This window comes from Sander lucioperca, chromosome 19, assembly GCF_008315115.2.
Source record: "Sander lucioperca isolate FBNREF2018 chromosome 19, SLUC_FBN_1.2, whole genome shotgun sequence".
In the NCBI taxonomy this organism is placed as follows: Eukaryota; Metazoa; Chordata; class Actinopteri; order Perciformes; family Percidae; genus Sander; species Sander lucioperca.
Window position 1 is genome coordinate 14402669 of NC_050191.1, and position 15000 is coordinate 14417668.

At 39.6% G+C, this 15000-nt stretch overlaps 1 protein-coding gene across 2 annotated transcripts in view; it reads right to left on the minus strand.

The window, feature by feature from the left end:
• The window catches only part of galnt14 (UDP-N-acetyl-alpha-D-galactosamine:polypeptide N-acetylgalactosaminyltransferase 14 (GalNAc-T14)), a 194949-nt gene that overhangs the window by 68710 nt on the left and 111239 nt on the right, over positions 1 to 15000 (minus strand). For both annotated transcript variants that reach the window (XR_004106500.2, XM_031308303.2), the window contains exon 3: positions 10752 to 10850. Coding sequence is in view for 1 of the 2 variants with exons in the window: in XM_031308303.2 (XP_031164163.1) it covers positions 10752 to 10850 (99 nt within the window). In the remaining variant the exon portion in view is untranslated. The remainder of the gene's footprint in view (positions 1 to 10751; positions 10851 to 15000) is intronic.

Here is a 15000-nt window from a genome sequence, read left to right on the forward strand (position 1 = left end):
GAGCGTGCATTTTTAAAGCTGCGTGTGTGAGGGCCCCCCCCGTGGGAGTTGCAACTGCACTCTCTGGCAGCGATAGAGGTGAAGCTAAATGGGTGCTGCTGTACGACTGCCAGGGTGAGGGGTTCAATTCCCACAGGAGCCACCCATGCTCAGTGTGTCTACTAACAGCAGAGCGGTGCAATTTGGGTAGAAGTGATAAAAGCTGATGCCAAAATGCATAGTTCTTCAAGAACCAGAACAAAAACAACAGAGGTAATGTCACACCCTCCTTCCGGACCAACCAAATGGACAACTACAGAATTTAACAGGCATGGAGAATTTCTTTGTGTTTAATGAATGACATATGTTTGACTGATTTTGTGTCTTGTCAGTGTTGGCTAAGGCTGGCGACCTGTCCATCGCGCACCACGCCGGGACAGGATCCAGCCCCACACAACCCCAGACAGGGTAAGCAGTTTAGAGAACGGACAGATGGATGGATAGTCAATTAGCCCACTAACTATAGCATTAGGATTCCTAAATGTAAAACAGGAGTGGACTGAACTCCAGTAGCACGTTTTATAATGAGTATAATATGAGAGTTCAAACTGTCGGACGAAATTAAAGTCAAGAGCACTTGTTTTAATGTCATTTTGAATGAATGATTGTAACTTCGTGGCAAGGTGTACCAGAGGTGTATATAAGAGAGATGAGGAAAGATAAACATGGCATACTGTGGAATGAGAGCTTTGTATGAAAAGATGATTAATTCCACAACGTGTTTTATCACTATGGCATTCTTTTCTTTAATCTTAAGTGGTAACCTCAGTGGCACCTGCTAATATTGTTGCTAAAAAGGACCCCACTTCGAATAAACTCGGCTACAGTGTAGTTTGATCAGAAGTTGGCGCTGAAGATTATGGCTGTAATCCACCAGCAAACAGAGTAGAAGAAGCAGAGGTTGCTAACCAGAAACAAAACAAGCTGCCTTGGCCATCTAACCCATCTATGAGAAATGGAGAGGTCTTTAGGAATTTGGTTCAATTGAGCAATTTGCTCTGTCAAAGTACTGGTCATCTTTCAATATGTCCGGACCCAAAGACAGGTTATGGGAATATCTAGAAAGATGCCAACAACCGTAACAGCTGATCAGTCCCGAAAGTTAATAGTTCGCTACGTCACAACTTATTCGAAAAAGGCGTTTCAATATCCCATTCAGCGCATCAACTCTTTTTCGACATTTGTTTTGTGCGATTGATGAAAATGTTATCCAAATTTGTGGTTTCCGTCCAGCTTTTCTTAGCAATACTTCACAGTGTGCATACAAATACGTGAATGAAAAGACGGCTAATGTTGTTCAGTAGCTCCACCACTTTAGTAACCCTATCCATGGTGTCCAGAGGATGAAGCCTAATGACTTTGGCAACCCCTTGACTTTTTCTGTAGAGCCACCGAAAGGGTCAAAGTTTTCAAGATCTGTTGGATGGATTGCCATGAATTCTGTTACAGACATTCACGTCCCCCCTGAGGATAAATTGTAAGCATTTTGTTGATCCCTTAACTTAACTTTTTCATTTTCAGGTCCAAATTTAATTTTGTCCAGTACTTTGCTATATGACCAAATACCTGCAATACTAATGCCATCATCTCTGCTGCCTGCCTCCATGTTATATCTTGTATGTGCTTTCAATGTGGCCTCTGTGACTTTTCTCCGTTCTCTTGTCTCCTTTATATTGTCTTTACTGCATGGACTGCTTTAATGCCTTTGCCATCATCTGTGCTTGCTTGTGTGCCACTTGTTTGTGTGTCTTAATCCCTTTTGCTTAGGCCTGCTTTCATTATAGATGTAATGTAATTTGTTAACCCTTGTATTTTAGGATGCCTATTGTGAGCTGGCCGGGGACTACAGCTGGAAATTAGCCGTTGAGGCTAAAGCTGCTCCTTTTACTGTACAGTTAAAGCATAACTCTCGCCAAAATGCAACCTAGGGTCTTTTTGTGAATGTCGAGTCAAACTTTCGTTTAAAAGCATAATTAGGACGGAAGTGGCACTTTTAATATTGACCGTATTTTAAAGCCAAGGTTAACAGTTTGCTCAGACTGGGTGAACAACTGCTTTGGAAACTTTTTCCAGCTCCAGTTGTTAAACCATTTATTTCACCTTTGTGCTTTGACAACTCTGCGCTGGTCCCTCCACGAAGGCACCAGATGTGTTTTGCCGAACGCGTGATGCAACTACAAAACCTCTATTACAGGTTTCAGATTGTCTTGTCACTCTGCTGCCCAGGATTTATGGATTTATTTACACCTGAGAAGTGATGCTTTCAACTGTTGTGAGCCAGATATCTTCTGCTCCGTTTGCTACTGTAAAAACACATTGCAACTCTCTCCTTCATGTGTATGTGGTATTCTGTTTAACAACTATTGTAAATCAGCAGCACAACAGTTTTTTTCCCTAACTCCATTCCTTACAGGTGAGGAGTCAAATTAGTTTCCACTGTTCATGCTGTATTAGAGTTTGCTCACGGCACAATTTTCTTTCTTTTTCATCCTCTCTAAAACCTTGCTCCCTTTCCATATTTCTCTGTTTGTACCTCAGCTCGGTTCCCTCCCTCCCTCTTCCCCTTTCTCTCTCTCTCTATGCCTGATTGGTTAGCTGACAGCCAGTTCTTCCATCCTCTACCTTGTTGGAGTAATTCATCACTCCTTTCTCTCCACATCTGCTTCCACCGCTCCTTCTATTTATCCGTATCCCGCGATTTTTTTGTCCAACCAATTTGTCTATCAAGACCTCTGACAGCTGTAATTCTTAAACTGTACTCGGGATTATTAAAAGTCAATGTGTACCAATGAGCATTATCACTTAAAAAAAACAAAAAAAAAACACAGATTAAGCTTTTAAAAAATGACACACTGCTCCTTTTGTCAGTGCATGTTAAATCTTTCTTGCTCTGACAGAAAGCCTTTCGCTGCACATCTACAGAAAGTGTTCTTGGAAAGAAATCCTGATTCAGCCACTCGATACGTTCTGTTCTGTCTAACCACCAGTGATGCATTGTGCTATATATCTGCAGCCAGTAAATACTGTCTCATCACTGCTGCTCTACAGGGCTGTACATCTACATTTTATCAGTCCCAGCCTGGGGTCAAATGGTTAGTTTGTCCTCGTTAAATACAGACTTGTCACAGCTTACATACAATGATCTGTATCTATATTCAATAATTACTGTCGGATGATGTTTATTTAGTGGATGCTGTATGCATGAGCTCGTCTATGATAATCTAATGCCTCAAACAAGCACTGAATGGTTTCTAGATAACCATCACATCACTGATGATCTGTAATGCTACATATTAGGGCTGTGCGATTAATCAAATTTTAATCGCGATTTCGGCTCCTAACCATCACTAACAACAATGTACTTTACGTTTTTTTCCAAGTAAACTCTTCTTTTTTTTGTTCTAAATGGAAAAAAAGTGCAACGGGGAAAAGTATTGAGGGAAATTTCACAGTTCCAGGTGTTTCCCCTGTTGATTTGTTTAAAGTGGTCATATTATGCTTTTTGGCTTTTCCCCTTTCCTTTATTGTGTTATATATCTTTTTGTGCACATTATAGGTTTACAAAGTGAAAAAGCCCAAAGTCCACCCCAAAGGGACTTACCATCTCCAACAGAAAACACTGTTCACAAACTGCTCCAAACAGCTCTATTGTAGTCCAGTCTTTACTTCAGAGACAAACGTGGTCACTTTGTAACACGTTATAATGCTCGCCTAGCTGCTAGCGTGGCACGCCGTCATACTCTGCAACTGACTAGCTAGCAGTACTTACTGAGCATGTGCGACTCCCAACAAAGATGGAGTAAAAGTGCGATGCCTCACTCTGTAGCTAAAACAGAGAGCTCAACACACAGGGTGAAAAGAGGAGCTGCAGCAATGTGCAGTACAACAAAAATATGGTGTTTTCTGAAAATTAAACCATGTAAACCTATTCTGGTACAAACTCTAAATGCAATTATAAACCTGAAAATGAGCATAATATGAGCACTTTAACTTTCTTTTTGCACAACCACTCAATTGATGTCTGTCCATTTTGGATGAATTTTCTGTAGCCGTTAAAAAAAAATGTATACATTTGCATGTACTTGTGGACCAACTCAACTCTGACAGATTGGGGAGGGGGATTGCTAATGGTCATGTAATCTTGATTTAGTTATCATTTATTATTATTATTATTATTATTATTATTATTGTGAAATTAGTGTTTATAAACAACTTTTTTAAAAGTCAATGAGTGATCGTGTTAAAATAATCGTGATTTCAATATTGACCAAAAATTATTGTGATTATGATTTTTTTCCATAATCGAGCACCCCTACTACATATCAGCATCCTGTAAACACTGTCAGATTTTGTCAGCTGCAGTTGGATGCCAAATGCATGTATTTGAGTTGAATGTTGAGAGGGCTACACATGTTTTTTGGGACTTGAGTCCACTGGCAAAAAACTTTGAATAATCAGTATAGATAAATGTTTCAGTAACACAATATTTTTGTGTGCAAGAAATGGATAAAGATCGAGATAGAAATGAAGAAGAGCAGGGCTCAACAGAGTAGCCCTAAATCCAATATAAAACAGTGAAACTTGCAGCAGACAGCAAAGGCTATACATCTACCTAATGACCTCCTCCTCATAAATCCTGAGTGATCAGTTGAAGAGCAAGTGATCCGGATTCTTTACTGTGCATTTTTTAGGACCATTGAATCAAAAAGTGCTGAGCTGGTGCTGATATAGAGCTCTCCCTTTCTTTTTTTTTTTGCCCGTGATGCTTTTGTGGCTCCTTTATAATAATAGACCCTCTGCAAGTCAAGAGGATGTTTTAAGTGCACACACGCACTCACGCACGCACACACACACACACACACGCGCGCAGAGCCAAAACAAACTAAACCCATTAAAACCAAATATGTCGTCAGAAGCTCCACATCTCTTTTCTCTCCCTCTTCGCCTGTTTGTCTTTCGCCCAGCGGAGACGGAGAAGATGAGATCAATTTTCGGATCAGAGCTTGATTAAATATCGACATGGCCCGGCTCCCCCTCAGAAAGCAACTCTTTGATCACGAGATGAAAAGCTTTTCAAAGTGCCCGTCATTGTCTCAGAAATCAGACTTATTAGTTGCGGCCTGCGTATCGCTGTGCCCCAAAGCGCACACAACTTCAAAAAATTATACCCTTTTATAATGTAATTGTAGGCAATATGCTTTCAGTGTCCCCGGAGAAAAGCATGATTGCAGATAGTAAAAAGAAAACTTATCTAGCTACCATCTGTCTATTCAAGTTTAAAACTGACGCTTAAAATAAGTTAGCAAATTCTTGCTGTCTTTGACTGGAAAAAAGTTTGTATAAAACTGAATGTCTTTGTAAACTTTTTTGGCTATGATCCAGTGACGATTGACGAATAAGCAGATTTATATTATTCAAAAGTAGTCACCCATAAAAGAGTGATGATGGAGGCATTTTCTCAGCTGAGTACTTCACATTATCATAGTTTTACACACATCATTTGGGAGCTACTAGCATTTTCTGCTGTTGGTTGTTGGCAAGTTAAATGCCTTGCATAAGGGCATAACAGTAACATTATTCCATTAAACTGTACAACAATTCACAGCTGTGTGTGAGATAACTATCTCATTACCTCACACATTACAATATTGCACTAGTATGCTACTTGCACACTGGTCACTTCATATTTAATATTAAACATATTTTATTTTGTTTTATACACTATGTATGTAGGTTGTAGATTTTATTCTATACTTGTATATATATGTACATTCTTGTTGTCCCTCTAAGTATATTTTTTTCAGTAGTTCTGGCAGTTTTATCTTTGCTATCTTATTTTATTTTTATATTATTATTATTATTTCTAGTATATTTCTTGTTTTTTCTGTACGTGTGTGAGTGAGTATGTGTGTATGCCCTTGTAACTTGCTGCTGTACCAGAGTAATTTCCCAATTTGGGATTAAAAAAGTGTCTATCTATCTATCTATCTATCTATCTATCTATCTATCTATCTATCTATCTATCTATCTATCAGCATAAAGGTACCTTGCTCAAGCACATGTCAGTCCTTAAAAAACGTGCTCATATTATGCTTTTTGGCTTTTTCCCTTTCCTTTATTGGGTTATATAACTTTTTGGTGCATGTTATATGTTTACAAAGTGAAAAAGCCCAAAGTCCACCCCAAAGGGACTTACCATCTCCAACAGAAAACACTGTTCACAAACTGCTCTGTTGTAGTCCAGCGTTTACTTCAGAGACAAACGTGCGTCACTTTGTAACGCATGTAATGCTCGCCTAGCTGCTAGCGTGGCACGCCCTCATACTCTGCTTCTGACTGGCTAGTAGTCCTTACCTAGGTACTGAGCATGTGTGACTCCCAACAAAGATGGAACAGAAGTGAGATGTCTCACTCTGTAGCTAAAACAGAGAGCTCAACACACAGGGTGAAAAGAGGAGCTGCAGCAATGTGCAGTAAAACAAAAATATGGTGTTTTTTGAAAATTAAACCAAGTAAACCTATTCTGATATAACCTCTAAATTAGGGCTGTCAATCGATAAAAAAAAAAAAATCTAATTAATTACATACTCTGTGATTAATTAATCGAAATTAATCGCATACATAATTAACGGTGCTTGAACCGATACTTTTTAAGAAAGTAAAAAAAGAAAAGAAAACAAAGGGTACTAAACAACAGTTGGTGACATTAAAGAACGGCTTGTTTATTGTTAAGGCCATATGGTCAAAATTAAATGATTTAATAATAATGTATAACAATAACAATAACTTATTTCACTAGTAAATTGCTGTTGAACGACAAAAACAACAACCAGTTAGGAAAAGGACTTCAAATGCACCACAAAGCTGTAGTTTACCAGTTTCATAGAACGCCCCGTCTGTGTTGTTTTTCCGATGGCAGCTGCAGATTGTTACATCCCGGTGTTGAATCCTCTACAGTAAAACACAGTCAAACTTTACACCGTTTAGCGTTAGCTGTCAGCATTTTAACCATTTTTAATCCAGCTACTAGCTAGCAGTAGGCTAACGTTAGCTGCTGTCGAGTGTAGTGTTAACTAGCTAGCGGTAGGCTAACGTTAGCTGCTGTCGAGTGTAGTGTTAACTAGCTAGCGGTAGGCTAACGTTAGCTGCTCACACTGCGTCACATGCAGCGGTGTTTGTGTTGCCTGTAATGTCTGTTTCAGAGCATCAGAGAGAAGCGCAGACATATCAGTGGCACCAGACTTTCGTCTGCAAACGTCAATATAGAATGAATTAATCTGCGTTAATTTTTTTAACGCGTTATTTTTTCTCAGATTAATTAATCAAAATTAACGTGTTATTTTGACAGCCCTACTCTAAATACAATTATCAACCTGAAAAAAAAACATAATATGAGCACTTTAAGACTTTTCTTAAACATTTGTTTTAGTGCATTCATGTGCTTGTGGGAACCTCCGGCATACAAAACTTTTATGAGAGTAAGCTGCAGGAACCACATGGAAGTCTATAAGGTGAAAATTGTTCGCCGTGATGGATTACGTATCTTCGATCATTTTCAAGTCCCTGTAAGTTTGACTTTGTAGCATACTAAAATGACCTGAAACCAGTGGCTGGCTGTAAGGTGGATAATCAATCTAAAAAATGGATAGTTAGCTTTGGCTCAGTGGTAATGTAAATTACAGACAATTTGTAGTTAATGGGCCTAAAACTGAAAACCACACAATGGTTCATTAAATGTCTTAAAGCGAGGCACCAACACTTCCAGAAAACATTGTCTAAAACACATATAGTGCAGACACTTTTTAAACAACTATAACTCTGAACAGCTTCTGAACATGAATCAAACAGAGACTTATTATAATACAGTTCAAAAATAGATTCAAGAAAACATGACTTGACCATTACAGAAAGGTGACCTGAATATATTATTGGCAATGTACACACAGTGTATAGTTGTATGTTGTCGTATTATTGTAAGTTATTGTATGACTTACAATTTTTGTATGCTGTATATGCATAGCTATTTGTTTTTTCCTGTTTTAATATGATATTGTAAAGTAGGGGCAGGCCTTTATAAGCATTATGCTTCTGCCTACTCCTTCTCTAACTCATCCTTTTTTTGTTCTTTGATGGAATCGGATTGATTTTTATATAATTGGGTTTTACCTTTATGTTTTTTCTTTTTTTTTTTCTCTTTTAAGGTATGCTGATTGTTAGAGATAAATACAAAACTAAACTAAACATTTATAAACTCCACAAAACAGAAAAGTTGCTGCACACTTATTGTGTCATTACATCACCATTTTCTATCTGTTATCCGTGATTGTTGTCAGCTGCCTTCATGTGATTCACTGACTCATGGAAAAAACTGTAAATGTCAAGTGATCTCTTGCAGCACTATTAACTTTTTTACCCATCAACTTTACCAAAGTACAGTACTTCAGCCTGCCTGTGAAGGCACCAGGTGAAGCACGACTCTAAAAAGTGGACACTTTCTGTGAACCTGCTTCTGTGAACATTTTGATGCGCAACTGAGTGCAACACCACAAAGTGTGCGCCGTTATCGCTAATTGTACAAGTCATGGCATCTCATCCCTATGACGCTGTTTACACTTGGTTTAGAACAGATTTGCAGAACTGCAAATGAAAAAACTTGTTTTGATTTATTATATTGTTAGCAATTGTTATCAATCTGCACTCAAGGACAGTAAAACATAATGTTAGGGATCATCTCTGTCATAAATATGTTTTAAAAAGAAGATATGTTCATCTTGAATTGTCAAATAAAGCGGTTTGCGGTAGTAAAGAAGCTTCGGGTGATCCTGTGTGTCCTGGTGACAGCAAATGTTCCAAATTCACAAACTAAAAATAAAAGACACACAAACACACACACACACACACACACACACACACACACACACACACCTATTCTCGCACTAATATGCTACATGCCTCATCACTTCCCTAAACACACACACACACAATAAATCACAAACTGAACTGTTGAATGAATGAAACAATATGGAGACAGAAAGCACACAAACACACACACATAGACACACACACACACACACACACACACACACACACACACACACAAACACTAACACAGAGAGAGCCAGAGCCAAAGGGAGCAGAGGGGCCCATGGAGACAGATTGTCTTTTAATTGGTTTAAAACTGCAGAGCTTTAAGGAGGGCTGAAGGGGAGGACACGCACACCCACACACACACACACACACACACACACACACACACACGCACACACACACAAAATGTCCTCTGTAAAAGTGTGGAGACGTAGCCGGTCCCTGCTGACTGGCTGGTATAATGAGCTGAACCTGAGCCAAAACCTGGAGGTGTGTGTGTGTCTGTTTGTATTGTATGTGTGAGCGACAACCTGCTGATATCATCAAACTGAAAAAACAGAACAGAGTTCAGAGGTTGAGGGTCAGCAGAGTAAATGTGTGTGTGGAGGTTTGCTTTGCTGCGCCTTCACTGTTACACACACACTGTCACTGTTGGCAGCTCTATGTTTCTTTGCTCATCAGCCAACATTTGATGCAGGTTTCTGAAGACTGATACCTCAGAGATTTCATTTAAGGATTAACATGCTGATAGCTAATATTCTGCCAGAATTCAATGTCATTTACAATTTGCAATGCCAAATGCGCAATTCCCTTCCATGTACCTACTGTACAAGCCAATACAAAAACACCTCTTTGGGCGTTATAAAATGATGAAAACCTAAACCCAGGTCTTTAAATTCACACTCATATGATCAAACCTTTGATGAACCCTAATAACAAAAAATGCTAAATAAAAGTTAGATACATATTACAAAGTAGAATTGTAACACCAGTTTTCCAGCGGAATAAACAAAGCAAAATCTGAGTTGAAAGATGGCCGGCCTGTCTCCTAAACCATTTTTTTTTTTTTCACTTGCGTGATTTTGTTCTTTCATTACCATAGTCTGCTTCTCTGTAATTCTGCATATGACAATAAAAACCTCAACCCGTTCTCACTCCCAAGTCGGTCGGCCAGTGGCTCTCAGTGTCAGATACAGACGCATTAATCACCCTGTAGCGTCTGTATGGAACGCACCGGGCAGAGCAGCAGCTCAACCGCTGCGCTGTAAGATGACGTAGTATTAAGAGCGACAACGGTAGCGAGTAGTATGAAAGACCAAAAATGCACGCGAGGAGGCAGGTTGGAGTGGTGGATGGGTCAAACAAATGACTTTCGGGCGCCCGGATCACTCAGTTGGTAGAGTGGGCGCCCATATCTAGGGCTTTACTCCTCAACGCAGCGGGCCCGGGGTTCGACTCCGACCTGTGGCCCTTTGCTGCATGTCATTCCCCCTCTCTCTCGTCTTTCATGTCTTCAGCTGTCCTGTCAATAAAGGCCTAAAAATTTCCAAAAAATATTCTTAAAAAAACAAACCCAGGAGACCGGGGTTTGTGTCCCATTCTTGTTCCGCGTCACTTAACCTTACATTTTTTTTAAACCCACCCACGATCTTTTCCTAACCCTATCTAAGTGGTTTTACCCCGCACGTTGAAAAATGACACAAAATCGGTCCTAACCCAGAGCGTCAAAAAGTGACGGCAAAAGTCCCGACCAAGCGCGTCGGAAAAATTACGCCTGACTGAGATGCTAAAGGGGACTTTTTGCGTCAGTAACTAATGGCAAAGGAGTGAGATGTGTTGGTTACCTCCTGATGGTGCGCAGCAGGGTGGATCTGGCCTCGTTGTGGAAGGTGATGATGATGGAGGTAGGAGGAAGATCAGAGTCATAATGAAGAGTGGTGCACCTACAGAGAGAGAGAGAGAGAGAGAGAGAGACAATGATTTAACGTGACATGTTAAGGCACAGTTTCCACAATAAGTGAGTTAAGATCCCATCTTTGGAAAAATGTATGAAATAAAAAAGCATCTGGAGGTATCAGATATTCTCCTGGGTTCCTGAGGAATAGTTTGAACTGAAAGCTGCTTTTTACAAAGAAAGTAAATCCGGCAAATGAGGCCATTTCTGATAGAACACAGTAAAAGTTTTGAGCCATGATGCTCTGTATTGTGGACTACATAACTGTGTGTGTGTGTGTGTGTGTGTGTGTGTGTGTGTGTGTGCTGCCTTTGCTGGGTCAGCAGCCTTTTCTTCTGAAAGAGCATAGGCAGGCACGCAGGCACACACACACACACACACACACACACACACACACACACACACACACACACACACAGTATAATGAGAAGACTGGCCTTTACCTATCAGATTGATGGATTGGTGACATTTTCAGAACAGAAACAGTCTGCTTGCTCGGTTCTGGCCTTCATTTTTAAAAACCTCACCTTTCACAAATGTGTGTGCATGTCCGTGGAACAGGACACACTGCACCATTAGCCAGCGCAACGCGTGGCTCTCTGCTGCCCACCTTCATCTAGATCTATAATGTGTTTCATTATTTGTTTGTGGAAGGCGTCGAGGTGGGAATATTTTATTAAAAATGTCAACGAGACGAAAGATTTGATTGATTTCGTTTCTTATTTCATTACACTCAGAAAGGTGCCTGTGTTCTATTGAACATAAAGAAAAGAGTAAATATGCAAAAAGTCAAAAGTGGAGCCTATTTGCACGGCATGAGCAAACATGAAGTATGAGGCATCATTTCTAAGAAGGTGAGCCGTCAAACACCGGCAAGTTCTGCAATTCAAAAACATGAATGACTAGTTCATACAACAAACCTTGTGGCACACAGAATGAAAGTAATGGAAGATGTAATATTGCAATTTATAAGATTCAAGTTTAAAGAGTGTAACTTAAATGAGATTTTTCATGATTTTTTATGATTTTCTACACTATGCCATGCAATTAACAAAGTGCAGTGTTTGGTTGCTGACAACGATCCAGTGAAAGTCCTGTTGAAGATGATGTCATGGCAGTTTCATACGCCGTTGCTATGGCGATGAGCTAAGAAAAGCACAATATATCGTTTTATCATTATCGCGATATCAACTGGCGCGATAAACACATCGCGAAAGGCTCCGACATATCGCAAAAAATACTTGAGAGATTTTTCGTGTAAGTTGAAAGAAAATATCAGTAGAATAGTAGTAGAAAACTACACTTTGAAACGGGAACTGTCATTCTTTTTTTAGTGGTGCCTTTACATTCAATTCAATGTACAATTTATTCAATAAAATAATGTTGGAAATGATTTCCTTTTATTTGTTTGAATTCAACAAGCGGTTTGTTGTATTTTAGCAGAATACTGAAAGCAGCAGAAAGGCAGAACTGAGTACGCTTTAATATCTGTTTATTTAACGCACGTCATATCGTTATCACGATATTCAACAACGTTATCGCATATTCTCCTCATTTCGTGCAGTCCTAAAATGCACTCTAGGAGAGCTTTGGTGCCATATATATCCAACATTTGAACTTTTTTTTGGGAAAAAAAAAGAAATACCAGCGTGTTCCGCAAAGTGTCCTCGAGCCAAACATTGAGTACCCTCCTGTGATTTGCTGTGGGGGTGAGAACACAAGCTCGACTCCTAATTTGTTGTATTAACAGGTCGGCACGCAGGATCAGTCAGTGCACTCGAGCAGCCGGCTGTGAAATAATACAATCAGCACCTCATTAACTCGCAATTTGATTTTTTTTTTTGTTTAGAGGCACGATGATTAAGTGGGGAAACAATATCGGCAAAGCAGATTACGGAATAGTAAAAAAGCGTATGATTCTGCTCTTATGTATGTATGTATGTATGTACGTATGTATGTATGTACTACACTGCTGGAGTATGAACATGTAGTGTGGATGCAAAGGGGAGGATTCAGTGTCTTGGTCAAGGGCATGTCAGCCAGTTTTTGGTCAGTCAGCTATCTCTTTCTCTCTTTTTTTTCAGGTTTCCTTTTTTCCATTTGTCTTTCTTCTGTCCTTTCAAACTTTATCTCCATTCCCTTATTCTTTCGTTTTTATTTTTGTCTTTCATCCCCTCTTTCTTTTCATCTATCCAGTTATCCCCTGTAGGGCTCTTTTTGAGTGAGATGTTTCATTAAAGAATATCAAAAGTCAATGTCTTTTCATCCATCTTTCTTTCATTCTTTCATCGTTCCTTCTTTCCATTTGTCTAGTTATCTATCTATCTATCATCATCATACTTTGGTCTTCTGTCATCATTTCTTTCTGTTTCTATCTATCTATCCATCTTCTTTTCTCTTTCATTTTCTCTTTTGTTCATCTTTCTCTCATCTATCTTTCCTAGCATCCTCTCTCTCTTTTTCTCTTCTCTTTGTGACATCCTTTTTCTGTTTCTATCTATTATAGATTATTATCTATATCCATCTTATCTTTCACTTTCTTTATTCTTTTTCCCATTAATTTTCTCTTTTGTTCATCTTACTTTCTCTCATCTCTGTCTTTCCAAACATCCTCCATCTCTCTTTTTCTTTCTTTCTTTCTCTCTCTCTCTTTCTCTCTCTCTCTCTCTCTCTCTCTCTCTCTCTCTCTCTCTTTCAGTCTAAATATATTTTCCAGTTGCTACTATCTCTCTTTCACTGCTCGTTTCTTTCTTTCCACCTACTTTACAGGATGTTTTCACTTTGCATCAGATTTCTCTTTGTCTTTCTTTGCCTCCTCTCGTCTGTCTTTCGTCTTCGCGTTTCCATTGTTTCCCTCTCCTAGTGAGACTAGGAATATGCCCTGTGTCGTATCATATCCCATCATGCCCCTCTCCGCCTCCTCCATCCCTCTATCTCCTCGTCTCCATCTCTGCTTTTTCTGCAGTTGATTTATTCAGCAGCTCAACCAGAGAGGAACGATAAGGAGATAAAGACGAGCTGCCGCTGTGTGTGTGTGTGTGTGTGTGTGTATGTGTGTGTAAAGGTCTGAAAGAGAAAGAAAGGGAGAGAGAGGACGAACAAGGCCGAGAGACACAGTGACAGACAGGCAGAGAGAGCGAGAGACAGACAGAGATGTGCAGATAAAAGTTTTGCTGACAGATGACTGATGTTGGAGCTGATATGAACAAGCTTCCATACTCCCCAAGAGAGTGTGTGTGTGTGTGTGTGTGTGTGTGTGTGTGTGTGTGTGTGTGTGCGTGTTAACTTCCTGATGCGTCAAAGCTCAAGAGAGCACACACGCAGGGAAGAAAACGGCAAGAAATACAGGAGAGGGAAGAAAATAGATGAAGAGAAGAGGGACAGGAGGGAAAAGAGAAGAAGGATTGATGATGGACGAGGAGGAATGAAGAGGAATCAAAAAAAAGAAAAAGGGTAGAGGAGGTATGAAAAAGAATGGAGGCGAGAATAGGAGGTGAAAGGGGTTAGAGCAAATACGAGAAAGATGAGGACCGATTAGGGCAGGATGTATGGAGGGGGAAAAGATGATGGAAAGAGAAAGGAGAGAGCCAGGATGAGACAGGGGAGAGAAAAGAAGAAGAGATGATAGGAGGGGAGGGGAGGAGGAAAACAAGAAGAAAGATGTAAACAGAGATGAAGATGAGAGAGCAAATGAGACAAGAACGGTAGACAACATGGAGAGGAGAAAAAGAAGCTAGGAAAAGAAGACAAGAGGAAAATGTAAGGAGGGAGAGAACTGAGATATGGGCATGCCTGGATTATCCATAAGGGCAAGTGGGCCAGTGCCCAGGGGCACCAACCATTCACAACCAGTGGTAAATTGTTATATTATTCACTTGAAATTGTTGAAAGACCATACATTACTTGTTTATGAACACTAATTTCACAATAATAATAATAATGAATTATAAATAAATCAAGATTACATGACCACTAGCAATCCCCCTCCCCACTCTGTCAGAGTTGAGTTGGTCCACAAGTACATGCAAATGTATTTTTTTTTTTTTAACGGCTACAGAAAATGAATCCAAAATGGACAGACATCAATTGAGTGGTTGTGCAAAAAGAAAGTTAAAGTGGCCATATTATGCTCATTTTCA